Source organism: Muntiacus reevesi, chromosome 1 (genome assembly GCF_963930625.1).
Source record: "Muntiacus reevesi chromosome 1, mMunRee1.1, whole genome shotgun sequence".
In the NCBI taxonomy this organism is placed as follows: domain Eukaryota; kingdom Metazoa; phylum Chordata; class Mammalia; order Artiodactyla; family Cervidae; genus Muntiacus; species Muntiacus reevesi.
Genome location: NC_089249.1, coordinates 270,787,061 through 270,805,606, shown reverse-complemented (window position 1 = coordinate 270,805,606; position 18,546 = coordinate 270,787,061). Strand labels below are relative to the sequence as shown.

The 18,546-nt window shown below is 39.1% G+C and overlaps 1 protein-coding gene across 2 annotated transcripts in view; it reads left to right on the top strand.

Annotated features, from left to right (window-relative positions):
• SKIC3 (SKI3 subunit of superkiller complex) overlaps positions 1-18,546 on the top strand; it is a 99,478-nt gene that overhangs the window by 38,953 nt on the left and 41,979 nt on the right. For both annotated transcript variants that reach the window (XM_065912536.1, XM_065913319.1), the window contains 9 exons: positions 37-98; positions 206-262; positions 2,443-2,511; positions 7,474-7,548; positions 8,166-8,307; positions 9,994-10,087; positions 13,258-13,335; positions 15,459-15,583; positions 16,773-16,896. In XM_065912536.1, coding sequence (XP_065768608.1) covers positions 37-98; positions 206-262; positions 2,443-2,511; positions 7,474-7,548; positions 8,166-8,307; positions 9,994-10,087; positions 13,258-13,335; positions 15,459-15,583; positions 16,773-16,896 — 826 coding nt within the window. The remainder of the gene's footprint in view (positions 1-36; positions 99-205; positions 263-2,442; positions 2,512-7,473; positions 7,549-8,165; positions 8,308-9,993; positions 10,088-13,257; positions 13,336-15,458; positions 15,584-16,772; positions 16,897-18,546) is intronic.

The following is an 18,546-nucleotide window of genomic DNA, read 5'->3' as shown; positions in this document are numbered from 1 at the left end:
ATAAAGTTCAGTTTTATCAAAGTCTATATTTTTCAGGTATTAGAAATTATGCCCTTGCTCAGCACTGTTTCATCAAATCAATCCAGTCAGAACAAATTGTGAGTGTTCTGTGTCTCTGTCTATGAAAAAGAACATCGAAATTTAGTGTTAATAATTTTCTGAGACTGCCATGTAGATAAAGGACCTAATTTTATTTGTTTTTTAGAATGCAGTTGCATGGACCAACTTGGGAGTGTTATACCTTGCAAATGAAAAAATTGAGGTAAATACTATATTGTCTGCTTTGTTGTATTCTAAGTAAAGAATGTTTTCTGTGTGTGATCTCTTCATAATAACTCAGCTTCTTGTGGAGAAATACTTTGCACATTGTTAATCTATGAAGCATTCTCCTTGATATGCTAGATGTTGGATAGCATTTACTTTACTATATTGAACATTGAATGTGTAAAATTTGTTTTCCTTTCCATGTCCCAAGAAAGTTCTGGTTTTATAATTACATTGTATTTTCATTTAGAGATTAAAACAATTTTATTATGAATTATTTGGGTGTTTTTCTTTTTATCTTTCATACATGTCTTAAGGGTGGGATGATGAAGTAAGGGCAATGATTAGTACTCTCTAGAAACTTAAATTTAACCTTTGCTTTGGTGATTTAGATTCACCTTTAACATACTGATCCCTTTATATGTACGGTGTTTATACTCAAACAGTTGTATGTTAGAGAAATTGGAGCTACAGTGATGAGGAGCCTGTCTGCGGGTCTCGTTTGCTCCCCCGGCGGCTCAGTTGGTAAAGGATCCGCCTGCAGTGCAGGAGACTGCAGTTCGATCCCTGGGTCGGGAAGATCTGCTCGAGAAGGGACAGGCTATACACTCCAGTTTTCTTGGGCGTCCCTGGTGGCTCAGCCGGTAAAGAATCCACCTGCAATGTGGGAGGCCTGGGTTTGATCCCCACCTTGGGAAGATTCCCCTGGAGAAGGGAAAGGCTACCCACTCCAGTGTTCTGGCCTGGAGAATTCCATGGGCTATACAGGCCATGGGGTCACAAAGAGTCGGACATGACTGAGTGACTTGCACTTTCAGAAATTTCCATGAATCTGTAGATAATAGCACACCTATACTGTTTTGTGTTTCAGCCAGTATATTGAATATCATCCTTTTAAAATAGCTTCAATGATATTCTCAGGGATACATGAAGTCTCTGCAAAGACTACTTTGGAAGATTGTAAATAAAGTGAAGAAAAATACTAATTTGAATCTTAAAATATGTGAAAATATTTTTTAAAAATTTAAGCAAAGCAAAGTTTTAGTCAATAAGCTATGACTGTGGTTTTATGGTAGTGTTGCCTGTGAGCCTACAGTCTCATAAGGAAGAAAAGGCGATATCCAGCCGTGCAGAGATTATGGGGAAAACAGTGTAAAGCAACATATAATAATCTATTCTTCATAGCAGAAAGAAGAAAAAAACATGTGATGTGATTTTAAGTGTCTAAGTGGGGTGTCTTGAAAGTTTCCTAAATGCTTAGTGCAGATTTATGTTGACCATTCCTTTTCACCCACTAGCAGTTCTCTGACCTCACTGGCTGTTAGTAATAGTTTTTATCTTCCCAGTTAAGTTCAAGGCAAGGGGAATAGATACAGTCTTCTCTAAGTATTTCCATTAAACCTGTTTTGTGGTAATCACTCAGTCGTGTCTGAGTCTTTGTGACCCATGGACTGTAGCCCTCCAGGCTCCTCTGTCCATAGGATTCTCTAACCAAGAATACTGCAGTGGGTTGCCATTTCCTTCTCCAGGGGATCTTCCCAACCCAAGGATTGAATCCAGGTCTCCTGCACTGCAGGCAGACACTTTACCGTCTGAGTCACCTGGGAGGCCCTGCATTAAACCTGTGGCTTAGCAAATAGTTGGGTGATTGACTGAAAATTTTGCAGACCAAGAGGTAGACACCTGTGGTGCCCTTTCATTGAGGACCAGAACTCCCAAGCCTGTAGAGAAATCCGTTGTATCCAGAACTGTTTTGCGCATGCTCAGTTGCTGAATTGTGTCCAAGTCTTTGCAACCCCATGGATTGCAGAGTGCCTGACTCCTCTGTCCATGTAATTCTCCAGACAAGAGTACTGGAGTGGGTTGCTGCTTCCTCTTCCAGGGGATCTTCCTGACCCAGGGATCAAACCCATGTCTCTTGCATTGGCATCCAGATTCTTTACCACTGAGCCACCTGGGAAGCCTCCAGAACTCTTTTAGGACTGGGTATTTAAGACATTGTTTTAAGTGTTGCTGCACATGCAAGTGCCGATTGTGCTTAAACCGTGAAGTTTTAGTTCACTGTTTCATTTGTATTTGTGTTTACAAGTCTGACTTTTCTTATTCTCTTATGCTTTTTTAATATAAGTGATTTAATATTAGACTTATAAATTGACTGCTTTTGTCTTTTTTTTCTAGCAAGCTCATGAAGCTTTCAAAATGGCTCAATCCCTTGATCCATCTTATTTAATGTGCTGGATTGGACAAGTAAGATACATAACATATAGTTATTAATAACCTGTGATACAAATAACCTTTTAATAGAAAGTGGTATCAGTTCAGTTCAGTTTAGTTGCTCAGTCATGTCTTTGCTACCCCATGGACTGCAGCACGCCAGGCCTCCCTTTCCATCACCAACTCCCGGAGTTTACTCAAACTCATGTCCATTGAGTCAGTGATGCCATCCAACCTTCAGAAAGTGGTATAAATATCTGTTAATATAAACAACACTGATAATGAGAGCATTTGGGGGCTTACTTTGTGCCAGTCACCGTGCTAGACTCCTTGTATGTGGAATATGAAGCTCAGATTCTGAGTATCATACCCCAGGTCATACAGCTTATAATGATTAAGCTTTGAACACCGTCACTCTTACATTATTATATCTAAAAAATAAATCTGGGATCCTGTTAACATACATTTACCAAAAAAATGAACATTTGCAAAGATCATCTTGATTTTCTCATTTTATATAAAATCTTCCTATTTAATTTGTTACTTGTTTATGAATGTCCCTCCCCACCTTGTACTTGCAAATGGGAATCAAGTTACTAGGCTGAGTCTGTCATTGACTAATTGTTTATCTTATCAACTGCTGGATTTCCCTTTTCTTACTTGGAGAAGAAGGGGATTGGTCTGAGTGGCCTCCTGGGTTTTGTGTCTTTCAGTTGAGGGAAGAATGGGAGCATCACCCATATTATAAAATCAGTAATCAGTGATTTAGTTCAGTTGCTCAGTCATGTCCAACTCTTTGTGACCTCATGAACCACAGCATGCCAGGCCTCCCTGTCCATCACCAACTCCCAGTTTACCCAAACTCATGTCCGTTGAGTCGGTGATGCCATCCAATCATCTCATCCTCTGTCGACCCCTTCTCCTCCTGTCTTCAATCTTTCCCAGCATCAGAGTCTTTTCAAATGAGTCAGCTCTTCCCATCAGGTAGCCAAAGTATTGGAGATTTAGCTTCAACATCAGTCCTTCCAATAAACACTCAGGACTGACTGATCTCCTTTAGGATGGACTGGTTGGATCTCCTTGCAGTCCGAGGGACTCTCAAGAGTCCTCTCCAACACCACAGTTCAAAAGCATCAATTCTTCAGTGCTCAGCTTTCTTTTTAGTCCAACTCTCACGTCCATATATGACTACTGGAAAAACCGTAGCCTTGGCTATATGGACCTTTGTTGGCAAAGTAATGTTTCTGCTTTTTAATATTCTGTCTAGGTTGATTATAAGTTTCCTTCCAAGGAGTAAGTGTCTTTTAATTTCATGGCTGCAGTCACCATCTACAGTGATTTTGGAACCCCCCAAAATAAAGTCAGCCACTGTTTTCCACTGTTTCCCCATGTATTTCCCATGAAGTGATGGGACCAGATGCCATGATCTTAGTTTTCTGAATGTTGAGCTTTAAGCCAACTTTTTCACTCTCCTCTTTCAGTTTCATCAAGAGGCTTTTTAGTTCTTCTTCACTTTCTGCCATAAGGGTAGTGTCATCTACATATCTGAGGTTATTGATATTTCTCCCAGCAGTCTTGATTCCAGCTTGTGCTTCATCCAGCCCAGCGTTTCTCATGATGTACTCTGCATATAAATTAAATAAGCAGGGTGACAATATACAGCCTTGACATACTCCTTTTCCTATTTGGAACCAGCCTGTTGTTCCATGTCCAGTTCTAACTGTTGCTTCCTGACCTGTATACAGATTTCTCAAGAGGCAGATCAGGTGGTCTGGTATTCCCATCTCTTTTAGAATTTTCCACAGTTTATTGTGATCCACACAGTTAAAGGTTTTGAAAGTCAATAAAGCAGAAGTAGATGTTTTTCTGGAACATTCTTGCTCTTTCAGTGATCCATTGGATGTTGGCAATTTGATCTCTGGTTCCTTTGCCTTTTCTAAAACCAGCTTGAACATCTGGAAGTTCATAGTTCATGTATAGTTGAAGCCTGGCTTGGAGAATTTTGAGCATTATTTTACTAGCATGTGAGATGAATACAATTGTGTGGTAGTTTGAGCATTCTTTGGCATTGCCTTTCATTGGAATTGGAATGAAAAGTGACCTTTTCCAGTGCTGTGGCCACTTCTGAGTTTTCCAGATTTGCTGGCATGTTGAGTGCAACACACTTTCACAACATCATCTTTTAGGATTTGAAATAGCTCAACTGGAATTCTGTCACCTCTGAAATAGCTCAACTGGAATTCTGTCACCTCCACTAACTTTATTCATAGCTTCCTCAGGCCCGCTTGACTTCACATTCCAGGATGTCTGGCTCTAGGTGAGTGATCACGCTATTGTGGTTATCTGGGCCATTAAGGTCTTTTTTGTACAGTTCCGTGTATTCTTGCCACCTCTTCTTAGTATCTCTGCTTCTGTTAGGTCCATTTCTGTCCTTTATTGAGCCCATCTTTGCATGAAATGTTCCCTTGGTATCTCTAATTTTCTTGAAGAGATATTTAGTCTTTCCCATTCTATTGTTTTCCTCTATTTCTTTGCACTGATCACTGAGGAAGGCTTTGTTATCTCTCCTTACTATTCTTTGGAACTCTGCATTCAGATGGGAATATCTTTCCTTTTCTCCTTTGCTTTTCGCTTCTCTTCTCTTCACAGCTATTTGTAAGGCCTCCTCAGACAGCCATGTTGCTTTTTTGCACTTCTTTTTGTTGGAGATGGTCTTACTCCCTGTCTCCTGTACAGTGTCATGAACTTCCGACCATAGTTCATCAGGCTCTCTGTCTATCAGATCTAGTCCCTTAAATCTATTTGTCACTTCCACTGTATAATCATAATGAATTTGATATAGGTCATACCTGAATGGTCTAGTGGTTTTCCCTACTTTCTTCAATTTAAGTCTGAATTTGGCAATAAGGAGTTCCCACAGTCAGCTCCCAGTCTTGTTTTTGCTGATTGTATAGAGTTTCTCCATCTTTGGCTGCAAAGAATGTAATCAATCTGATTTTGGTGTTGGTCTACTGATGATGTCCATGTGTAGAGTCTTCTCTTGTGTTGTTGGAAAAGGGTGTTTGCTATGACCAGTGTGTTCTCTTGGCAAATCTTTTAGCCTTTGTCCCGCTTCATTCTGTACTCCAAGGTCAAATTTGCCTGTTACTTCAGGTGTTTCTTGACTTCCTACTTTTGCATTCCAGTCCCATATAATGAAAAGCACATCTTTTTTGGGTGTTAGTTCTAAAAGGTCTTGTAAGTCTTCATAAAACTGTTCAAGTTCAGCTTCTTCAGCATTACTGGTTGGGGCATAGACTTGGATTATCATGATACTGAATGGTTTGCCTTGGAAATGAACAGAGATCATTCTGTTGTTTATGAGATTGCATCCAAGTACCACATTTTGAACTCTTCTGTTGACTGTGATGGCTACTCCATTTCTTCTAAGGGATTCTTGCCCACAGTAGTAGATACAAAGGTCATCTGAGTTAGATTCACCCATTCCAGTACATTTTAGTTCACTGATTCCTAAAATGTTGATGTTCACTCTTGCCGTCTCCTGTTTGACCACCTCCAATTTGCCTTGATTCATGAACCTAACATTCCAGGTTCCTGTGCAATATTGCTCTTTATAACATCAGACCTTGCTTTTATCATCAGTCACACCCACCACTAGGTGTGGGTGTTGTTTTTGCTTTGACTCCATCCCTTCATTCTTTCTGATTTCTCCACGGATCTCCATTAGTATATTGGGCACCTACCGACCTGGGGAGTTCATCTTCAGTGTCGTATCTTTTTGCCTTTTCATACTGTTCATGGGGTTCTCAAGGTAAGAATACTGAAGTGGTTTGCCATTCCCTTCTCCAGTGGACCACATTTTGTCTGCTTCTGTTAGGTCCACACCATTTCTGTCCTTTATTATGCCTCATATTCCTAAAACTCAAAACCCAAGGAAGAGCGTGAAGAAGGTAAACATTCTGGATAGTTTAACGCATGTATATCTTTAATTTTACGTTCATTCATAGCAGTGATACATAGTCAGTGATTAGGCATCTTCTATTGTACTTTGGCTTTTGGGTCTGATTCTAGTTAATTGAATGGGTGAAGCTCCCAGAGTTAGAAAAGGCAAATTCCTATTCCCATTAGCTGTGGTAGCATTTAAGAACAGTGGCATTACCACAGTAATCTCTGTGTAAGATTTTGGGCCCTGGGGGCCCGAGAATTTGCATTTCTAACTACCCAAAGTGAGGACAATGCTGCCGGCCCAGGGACTTCACTTGGAGTAGCACTGATGGAGGTCAGTAGATCTTAGCTGTTCATCAGAGTCACTTGAGTATTTTATTTTTATCTTTAAATTATTTTTGGCCTTACAAATAATTTGTTTCAGGAGGTAACTAGTAGATTTAATTAAAATGATACTGATAAAGTGAAGCTTAATTTTAATTTCTTGATTATTAATGCATGATAATTAAAAAAACCCTGCTTTCTTATAAAAGATAGATGAGCTTGAAAGTAATTTTAACTGTCAAGAATCTTACTATTTGAAATCCTGAGGCAGTTTTAAAAATAAACATGTTGAGACTCTACCCAGATCTATGGGAGCTAGATTTCTAGGGGTGAAATCTCCTTTTTAAAATACTTTTCAGTTGAATCTGAGGTGACCCTGTGATTAACCAAGTACCTGTGTGAATAGATGGGCCGGTGCAGGGGTGCGCTGGGTAGTGAAGGGAGAAGGTAGCACCGTGTTATCAGGATTCTGAGGAATTTCATGTGCATTATTCCACCACTGGCTGATTGCAGATGGAGTTCTTCAAGCGTCTATCAGCTTAAAGGCTCACTTAACAAGTCATTCTGGTCCTCTGAGGCATGGACTGTGGTAGTCAAGATTGAAAAAGAAATTAACTTTGCTTTTAAGCACAGCTAGAAAAACGTTTGGTTCCTCCAAAAACTCATTTATTAGTAGTAGTAGTATTCCTTTTGAACGTATTAAGGCCCTGCTCTTTTCTTTTATAGGCTCTAATTGCAGAGACAGTGGGAAGCTATGACACCATGGATCTCTTCAGGCACACCACAGAACTCAGTATGCACGTAAGAACTTGAATGTTCTTCAGGATCCATTGATGAGTAACTTTTAACTACCCTTGTTGAGAAAACAAGTACATGGTGATGTCAGATGTTGATGATAGCAGTTTTCTCTACTCTTCATTCTTTCTTAAAAAAACAGATAAACTCTCATTAAAGAACTTCAAAAGATGATGAAAAAATGACTTTGGGATCTAATAGATGCAGTAAGTCAGGCAGAATAGAAACAGACTCAAAAAAAAAAAAATAAACTGAGATAAACACTAGACTTAGTTGACATTTCTAGATTATTTATGAAAGCGTTTGGAAATCTTTTGATTGGTCATTATTTGTTTGACCTATGGGAATGATGTTGAGAATCACACCAAACCATCAGGAGGGACCCTGTTTTCTCCTCTTTATTTATCCCACTTGTTTCCTCTACTTAGGTTTGAGGCAAGTGATTTAAATATATTCTTAGTTGTGTTGTATCATAGTGACCTTTTATTTAAAGGCACTAAATAGCTGACTTAGAAGAGGAAGATCTGATATTTACTGTATTGAAGTACATTGTTTTGTTTCTTAATTTTTCTTGGCAGATTTATTACTCTGTGCCTGCTGGTTAACTTTAGCTTTTCTTACAGACCGAGGGAGCAATAGGTTATGCGTATTGGGTCTGCACAACACTGCAGGATAAGAGCAACAGAGACACGGAGCTGTACCAGTACAACATCCTGCAGATGAATGCCGTTCCAGCAGCACAAGTGGTCTTGAGCAAATACGTGGGTATGGCACCTGTTATACAGTGGCAAGATATAGGAATAATTGTGGAGATAATTTAAAGAATTTAAAGTTAATTCCAAATTAAATGTTAGTTCTTAAGACATGAATTTACCCTTTTCTTCCCATGAACAAGTATGAAGAAATCAGATAAACTGAAAACCAGAAGAAATGCGTCGTCATTGTAATCCGCAGGCTGGTAATACCCTTCCTGCACTGAGCCTGGGGCACTTGAAGAGTAGGCGGTTTGTTTGTAAACGTCAGCCCTTTGAGACCTGAGCGTGTTAAGCAGTGTGCCCAAATGAGTGACTTGAATGAATACCTCTTAGAGCCTTTCTGAGAGAGTGCAGGATCAGAAATTTTATTGATAGGTTTCCTCACAGAATGGGAAACATTTGTGAAAGATTTACAAATAGAGGTAAACTGATGCTGAAGCTGAAACTCCAAAACTTTGGCCACCTGATGCAAAGAACTGACTCGTTTGAAAAGACCCTGATGCTGGGAAAGATTGAAGGTGGGAGGAGAAGGGGACAACAAAGGATGAGATGGTTGGAAGATGGCATTACCGACTCAGTGAACATGAGTTTGAGTCAGCTCCGGGAGTTGGCGATGAATAAGAAGGCCTGGCGTGCTGCAGTCCATGGGGTCACAGAGAGTGGGACACGACTGAGCGACTGAACTGAACTGAAACATTTAGCTTTCTGCAAAATTCAGATGCCTATAACAACGAACTTTCTCTGACAGTTGTACATAGATAGGTTTTTGAGTTCTGATGGAGCTGTGTCATATACTCATTTAGCAAATTCAACTATATGTGCTTGGCCAAAAAGTATATTAATTTAGAAACAGAAAGATGAGAAAGCGGGGATAAGAAAAATGGAGATATCATCTGTCGCTGACTGTTGGCTTCAGCGTGAGTGTGGATGAAGAGCCTGAATCTCCTCATTGACTTTGACTCAGTTTGGTTACTTTCTTCTTGTGAGATGACTTAAAAAGTTTTCAGGAATCACTTTGTGTGATTTTCATCTTATACTGTGAACCTATCTATCACATAAGATGTGATTGTGCTCCACTTTGTTAAACAGTTCAATAAGAGATTTGAAGACTTGCTTCCCAGCACAAGTTAAGTAGTTAATAGTTCAGGTGCATTTCTTTTTCCTTTGTACACTTCCCTTATAGTTACATGATGTTTTTTGCCATTGGAATTTCAAAATGCTGCATTGAAAGTGCCCATATCATCCTCTCTTTCTAGTGCACAACACTGATTTTTTTTTTCTTAAGTGCATAGAAACTGGAACAGAACCACCGAGATAAATTGTTGCTAAATCTAATCAAGGAAGGTTTATGCGATTAGCCAAAGAACTGAATTTCCTTATAATTCAGATGATTAGTTTTAACATGAGCTCTGATTTCAAATTGTTATACCTTTGGGAATAAAAATGTATTTAAACTTTGAAGCATGAATAGAAGCTATGTGTAACTATAGGTATTACTCAATAATTTAAAAGAGTTATAGAATGATTACTGGTATTTTACAGTCAAGATAAACTCAACTTCTATTCCTAGCAATGCCCATGACCTCAGGAAATAATCTACTGTTTAAAGTATCGAAAAACTTGAAAAACAAAAGTAATGTTTTTACAAATACAACCATTATGCACATATTGAGAAAAGATGTTTTTGGATTTCCAGAGAGAATTCAGAATTATGCTCCAGCTTTCACAATGTTGGGTTACTTAAATGAACATCTGCAGCTGAAGAAGGAAGCAGCAAACGCGTACCAAAGGTAAAGGCTCCCTTAGATTTAAATGTGGTCGTTCTCGGTCCGCTGGCCTTTTTAAAATACAGCCTCACTTTCCTGAAGAAGGTACAAATAAAATATTCCGATTCCTTTCCTGACCTTTCATTATTTATTATTACTACATTTTGAAGGTGAAAAATTACCATTCTAAATTTTCAACTGTGTTTTGGTTTCTGTTGCTCAACCTGAGAGAGAAGAAAAAAAAATAAAACCAAACAAAAAACCCTCTCAGATTTGTTTTAGAAAAGTCTGTCCATTTATAGTTTGTCTTGCTTTATTAAATACATGTATTTATTCAGATAAGAAGTGAGGTTTCAGAAATGAGAAGAAATTCTGTGTGTGTTTGAGGCACCTTCATGTTGACTGTGTAGCATTTATTCATTCAGTAAGTATTTGCTGAACTGCTGCCGCGTGTCACGCAGCGTCCTTGGCCCTGGCAACTTGGCAGTGAGTTAAACGCAGGCTCAGTCCTCGTGGACCTCGCGTTCTGGTGGGCGGAGGTACATGGTCAGCTAATGGACATCTGTGATAGTAACAATCGCTAAGAAAGAAAACCAGAGAGGAGTGACAGGCCAGACAGTGGAGGGCAGACAGTGAGTCTGAGACAGGTGTAAAAGGTAGGTTTCCTGAGCAGGCAGTGGAGGCCTGGCCTAGTTGAAGGTGGCCGTAAGTCATTTGGTCCTCAGGGAAAGAGCATTCCAGGCAGAGGGAACAGCAAGAGCAAGTGTTCTGAAGTGGGAGCGGCCTTGACGTTGGGGGGACCAGGACAGTGTGCACGAGGGAGAGTGATGGGAAGGGAAATCAACCTGAGGTTTTTCTTCTCCACAAATTCATTGATCTGTGAATGAGAAAACTGCTGATCTCGTGGGTACTAGATGAAAAGTTAAAGAAAAAACCTGAATGCCTAACTTCTGAGGTATATCATTGCCCTAAATCAATAGAAACCTGTCATATAAAAAATAATCAAAGTATCCCAAATGCTTTGCCATCCTTGTGTGGCTGTCTCTGTAGTTCACAGAAGTGGTCACTAGATGGTACTGAAGGCTGTAGTTATTTTGCCAGGTGTGTGTGGGGAGAGGTGTATGGGGGGGAGGTGTGTATGGGGGGAGGTGTATGTGTGGGGGAAGGTGTGTGTGGGGGAGAGGCATGTGTGTGGGGGGAGGTGTGTTATGTGTGGGGGAAAGGCGTGGGGGGGTGTGTGGGGGAAAGGCGTGTGTGTGGGAGAGAGGCGTGTGTGGGGAGAGGTGTGTGCGTGGGGGGGAGGTGTGTGTGTGTGGGAGAGGCGTGTGTGTGGGGAGAAGCGTGTGTGTGTGTGGGGGGAGGTGTATGTGTGGAGGAGAGGTGTATGAAAACCCACAATACTATTTCTTTCACCACTGCAGTAACTTACCAATAAAGAAACTGGAAATTTGATAGAATACAACGAGCAGGATTTTTAAACAGAGAAATATGCAATGCTATGTCGCTTCAGTCATGTCCAACTCTTTGCCATCCTGTGGACTGAAGCCCACCAGGCTTCTCTGTCCATGGGATTATCCTGGCAAGAATACTGGAGGGGGTTGCCATGCCCTTCTCTAGGGGATTTTCCTGACCTAGGGATGGAACCCTCGTCTCATTAGGTCTCCTGCATTAGCAGGCGGGTTCTTTACCACTAGTGCCGCCTGGGAAGCCCCTCATAAATGGAGGGGTAACCATTCCCTTCTTCAGGGGATCTTCCTGACCCAGGGATCGACCCTGGGTCTCCTGCATTGCAGGTCAATTCTTTACCGTCAGAGCCACCAGGGAAGCCAAAACAGAGAAACCAGGAAGCTTTAGAATGCTTGCTCCTGTTTCTGGTGTACGTTTTAATTACAAATACTGCGAGTCTGACACTGGTTATATCTTCGCCTAAAATGGCAACTCCACAGTCACCTAGGCTTTCCCGAGAGCTCAGTTGGTAAAAATCCGCCTGCAATTTGGGAGGCCTGGGTTCAATCCCAGGGTTGGGAAGATCCTCTGGAGAAGGGAAAGGCTACACTCTAATATTCTGGCCTGGAGAATTCCATGGACTGTGCATGAGACAATTGCTCAGGGCTGGTGCACTGGGAAGACCCAGAGGGATGGGATGGGATGAGGGGGGAATCAGGATGGGGAACACACGTAACTCCATGGCTGATTCATGTCAATGTATGGCAAAAACCACTACAATATTGTAAAGTAATTAGCCTCCAACTAATAAAAATAAAAATAAAAAAAAAAAAAGGAAGAATTCCATGGACTGTATAGTCCATGGGATCACAAAGAGTTGGACACGACTGAGTGACTTTCACTTCACTTCACAATCACCTGGATATACACCACTCATTTTGACTTATTTTTGTTTTCTGCCTTAAACAAGTATTTGCGACTTGAACTTACAAATTAGGTATTAATTTAACTTCAGGTATAGTTTTTACTGTGACAGGTAGTTTACTATTACTATTTCTATAATACTGTGTGTTTTTCATGTAGTATCAGAGGCATTAAAAGCTTTTCTTGGATATTTCTCCCTGGCTAATCTTTAAACAGAAAAACAAAAAGTATTATTAAGTATCCAACTCCTTTAGTTGTTGAGACATTTTCCTGCTTGCCCAGAGGAGACTGAGCATGAGAAGGTAAGTGGGCTGTCAGCACGTCGTCGTATTTATTCTAAACCTCTCAGGACTCCTGATGACTCATTCCCTTCTCTGAGTTCAGGATTGTCTGAATGTCTTTCTGTATGTAACAGGTAAAGGCACATGAAAGCACTCAATTTCCTAAGTCCCTACCTCAAACTACTAGTATATAAATAATTTTAAGAGTGTACCATGTACATCAAATTCTATGTACTTCAAACATGTCAAAACTTTAAAATATCAACTCAGTTGTTTCCCACATTTAGATTAAATTTTTTGGAATATATAAAACTCAAGTATGATAAGTGATTTCACATATTAAGAGGCCACTTTATTATTTTCTTAACCGTCTAAAATCTATTAAGTGCTTTTGTGGTACCAATTTAATAAAATATAAATAAGCTACTATGGAACTAGTTAAATAATTAAATGAAAACAAAAATCTGTAGGTTGTTAAGGAAGAAGAGTGAAAGAATGCTATTGCACATAGGTAATTTTAAATGCTTTGTCCTTTTTTTAAAGGGCAATTTTGTTGTTACAGACTGCAGAAGACCGAGATGCTTATAATGTTACAGTAAGAAATTATGGCAGATTGTTATGGTAAGCATATTTTTCCCCATTGATCTTGTGAATCTGTCAGATTTTTCTGGCGGCGGCTGTGGAACTATGGAGTGATGACCAGTTTCCGGAAGAGTGGGACGAATGTGCATGAGTACAGTGATGACATCTGCCCAGGGTGCATCATTCCTGCTATCCCAGGCTGTGTTAACAGTTTCCTGTTCCTGTGATGATTACCCAGCCTTGGTGTCCTTTGTGAGGAGCAGGTTCAGAGCTGAGGGTTATGAACTAGACAGAAGAGGTAGTTACTCTTTCTGATAGCAGGAGCCTAGTTAATTGGAAGTGGATTAGATTTATTCTGATTTGATGTCTGTTCTTAAACTGGGGTAGGATTAAGGGTCCAGAAACCCTTTTGAGATAGTACACAAAAATTTTTGTGCGTGCATTTTGGGGTTGGGGAGGGAGCAATATAACTTTGTTTAGATTCTCAGTGACTTCTGACTTCAAAAAAGTTTTTTTAAAAAGGTGGGAAACCAGTTGTTTCAGTGGATAGAACTAGGTCTGGACAATAGGAGTGTTAATGGCAGGACGGTTTTGGGCTCAAGTTAAGGAGCTCACCTCAAATTGAGAGCTGCCTCCAAAATTGAATGTTCCTGTTTGAAACATGTTATTTATTAGAATTATAGTTGGGTATTTTGGAATTAGTATCTACATCTTTTTAAGGAACTACACAGTAGAAATCAGAGGTAGCCAGTTATTTTATAACCATGTAACTGAGTCATATCTATAGATAGAAAATTTTCCCTGTTTTGATTGTTTTTCCTTTTAATTCCTTTAAACTGTGTTCAGGAGTTGATAGAACTCAGTCACTTCCAAGATTTTTGTTGTTAGAAACTGTATGGAACAAAGTGTCTGTTTTTTTTTCCTTAGATGTTTCATATAATGTAACTATTTTAGAAGAAAATTTATACCTCCCATTAAAATTAGGTCATCTGATTTCTTTTTACTTTGTTTTTATTATGAAATATATTAAACATGCAAAATACAGTAAGAATATGGAGCATAATTTGGTGAATAGTTACCCTTCAGATTTAACAGATCTTAAAATTCTGTTAATAGGCTTCAGATTTCCTTAAAAAGAAAAAAAGTTACAAATAAAGTTGAAGCCCTTGTGTCTTTCTCTAATTTCATTCTTTTCTCTACAAAAGTAATCAAATATTTGAAGATAGTGTTCATTAAAAAAATACTTTAAAAATACATGTGTATATCCGTAAACACCTAAGGTAGTCTGCTTCCCTTCATTAAATATTTGTCAAAATTTGAGTTTGATTTTTAAATTCTTTTATGTTCATGAAATTAATTTTAGAAGCAAATATTGCCCATATTTTTAGCTCCCAGCCACTCCTCCAAGATTAAAAGGATTTTATGAAAAGATTTCCAAAAACACGTTAAAAATAGAAGCAAGCTTCTGAATATAGTGATAGATACCAGAAATAAGAGTCTCAAAGGTACAGTGTGTCTATTCCAGGTGGTGGCAACATGTCTTCATTTTTAAATAAACAAAAGGTTTTTTTTTGTTGTTGTTATTATTAAAAGGCATTCTACTTTAATATTATATATTGCAGTTTTTACTTTAATTCATTTTAAATACAGAGAAGATAATGTATCATTTTGTCTGTGGAATTTTAGTATATCTGTATGCCCTTCAAAAAAAAATAGATGTGTAGATAACCAGTTTACACAAAGGTTAGGCTTAATTATGACTTGGTAAGCTTCTCAAAGATGGTATACCCATGGTCACAGGGTAGTTTTTAGCTAATGTATTAAGCTTAAAAATTATTATAAAAGTCAGCTGGAAATTATTTTTATAACTTAAGAGTTTAATTCAAGTTTGTTTAAAAAAAAGACCATTTGTAGTTCAGCAGCACTGTTCATTTTCACATATAATTTAAAAGAAGTAAAGCGTGAAGTTAAATCCCTCTGGTATATCCTGTTTGAGATAAGTGATATGCCTTCTATTTCAATGTAAGTCTTTTATGCAGCTTTAACATTGAGAGATGAAGTAGGTTAAGTTGTTAAAAGAACTTTAGTTATATTTCTGAATTTTGATGATATAAGCCAAAATTATTTTTTATATTAAAAGTAAGTTATGTTTTGCTTCTTAGTTCCATTGGTGAATATGATAAAGCTATCCAGGCTTTTAAGTCAACACCCCTTGAGGATTTAGAAGACATCATAGGTTTCGCATTAGCTTTGTTTATGAAGGGTGTGTACAAGGAGAGCAGCAAAGGTAAGTATGTTGCGTGAAGCTAAAGGATATGTCCTACTTTTCCAGAGCTGAGAATTTGAATCATAATGAGCTTATACGCAGAAAGGTGTAATATTAAGATGGTGGTCAGAGTTGTAGTGTTCATTAAAAATCTGATAAGAGGCATGATAATGGTACTTTTTGTCTGTTCCTTCATTTAGTACATGATGATGAATAGTCCTTTCAGTTCAGTTCAGTTTAGTTCAGTCCTTCTAGTTTTCAGTTCATAGTGTTATGAACTGAATGTCACCTTTATTATTTAGATGAGGAAACTGAGACCCAGGATCACTTATGGTACATGTTTAAGGTAGCATTTGAAAGTAAATGGCCTTCCCCGATAGCTCAGCTGGTAAATAATCTGTCTGCAATGCAGGAGACCCCAGTTTGATTCCTGGGTCGGAGAGATCCCTTGGAGTCGGGATAGGCTACCCACTCCAGTATTCCTGGGCTTCCCTTGTGGCTCAGCTAGTAAAGAATCCGCCTGCAATTCAGGAGACCGGGGTTCGATCCCTAAGTTGAGAAAATCCCCTGGAGAAAGGAAAGGCTACCCACTCCAGTATTCTGGCCTGGAGAATTCCATGAACTGTATAGTCCGTGGGGTCACAAAGGGTTGGATACGACTGAGTGACTTTCACGTTCACTGAAAGCCAGTATTTACTACTCCACAGAGCTTCTGTGTACTTTCCTGGTAAATGAAGACCTCAGCCATTGTTAGTGATAATTTATTATCATTTCGGTTTCTCCCAAAAATGTCCCTTGAGTCCTTTTTCCTTTGTATGGGCCCAGTTTACATGTGCGTAGCTCATTGTAAGGGCTGCTTCATGGAGTTACTGGTTTCTTCATGGGAATTTGGGTGATATCTCAATGATTATAGGCCTCCATTTCTTTTGAAGATAGTAACTCAAACTGGTCTATAGATTCTAAAGATGAGAATTGAGAAATATCACATAATAATCCTAATGGTATTCCCAGAATCACCTTGGAACAGTTGGTAAACCAAGTTAGGTTATTATAAATTTTTATCCTACTCACTTGAGAGCAAGGGAATAATAAGATGTAATTTTAGTTAGATCTTTTTAAAAAGTAGGATTGGGAAAGGAAAAATCCCATCATTTGTCAATCAGGATTGCTTTTATATTGTTTTGTTTTTGTTTCCAATTCTGTGTAACAGCCTATGAGAGAGCCTTGGCAATTGTTGAATCAGAACAAGACAAAGCTCATATCCTGACAGCTCTGGCAATAGCGGAATATAAACAAGGAAAAATGGATGTAGCCAAGACATTGCTGTTCAAATGGTATGTATCGACGACATCAACACTCAAATGACCAGATACTTAAAAGTACTGGGTTAAAATTGGAAGTAGTGTGAAGTTTTTAATGTTTTAGTTACTTTTTGGTGAACAAAAGGGATCTGACCTGTCTGGTTAGGTAGAGATCATGGCTTCATTCTTAATTCTGAATTCATTCAGTTCTTCAAAACCATCGTGTACTCTGTGTGTGTCATTTATTTTCTTAAAACAGTAATTGATCAGCTGTCCTCTTAGGATTATAAAATTTTAGTGAAGGCAGTCATAACTGGCTTGTTTTCAGCCCAGTGGGTTCCCAAAGAAATTTTTTTTCCTCTTCCCTTTTCAGGTTAGCCTGATAAAGTTAATTTAAAGTTGAGTCTAAAGAAAGTATATATACCAGTATAACTTGTAACTATTTCTGTATTTTGGGGATAGTTTAATAAAATAGTAGTCTCTGATATCTGTGGTTGTTTATATGGTACTTTTGACTTTTGGAAAATTCTTTTGAGAAAGTTGACCTTAATTCCTTAAAAAGCAGTAGATGATTAATGTATGCTATTAGACAGTGGTTATCAGTGAGTGCTCTATTGGCGTTTTTAGTGGTACAGATCTTCATAGTACAGAAATCTTCCACCCCTTGCAGGAAGGTCACATCCTTGTTTCCCATCACACTAATTGCTCTCTTCATTTGTTGTGAAAACCAAAAAAGTGCCTCCATGCATCTTCAAATTATGCTTCCCTACAAAGATTCAGTTTAGCTCAGTTTAGTCGCTCAGTCGTGTCCGACTCTTTGCGACTCCATGGACCACACCATGCCAAGCTTCCCTGTCCATCACCAACTCCCGGAGTTTACTCAAACTCATGTCCATTGAGTCGGTGATGCCATCCAATCATCTCATCCTCTGTCGTCCCCTTCTCCTCCAGCCTTCCTAGCATCAGGGTCTTTTCAGATGAGTCAGTTCTTCACATCAAGTGGCCAAGTAGGAGGACAGAGTTGATCAGATGGTCACTAGTTCAGAATGACTTCTTATAGGATAAGCTTTGTTTGTTTATTCATTGTCATACCTCTGTCTCATCCTGATTAAAGTAATTTTCTTGTATAATAAGTAAGCAATTCATTCTTCTCTTAGCTTCTCTTGAGAAAACCAGTCAGAATTTTAAAAATCTTGTCACTTTACACGGATACACTCATGTTCAGAAGACCCAAATTTGCAAATAGCTTAGGAGAAAGAATTATGTGCATGCTAAGTTGCTTCAGTCATGTCCAACTCATCGTGACCCCATGGACTGTAGCTCACCAGGCTCCTCTGTCTGTGGGATTGTCCAGGCAAGAATACTGGAATGGGTTGCCATGCCCTCCCTCCAGGGGATTTTCCCGACCCAGGGATTGAACCCACATCTCTTATGTCTCCTGCACTGGCAGGTGTGTTCTTTACCACCAATGCCACCTGAGAAGCCCCCAAAAGAATCATAGATGCTAATATATTACTGCAAATTATCAAGAGCAAAATTAACCCCAAATTAGATATGATTAGATTAATCTTGAGCTTCCCTGGTGGCTCAGCCAGTAAAGAATCTCCCCGCAATGCGGAAGACCTGGGTTCAAACCCTGGGTTGAGAAGATACCCTGGAGAAGGGAATGGCTACCCACTCCAG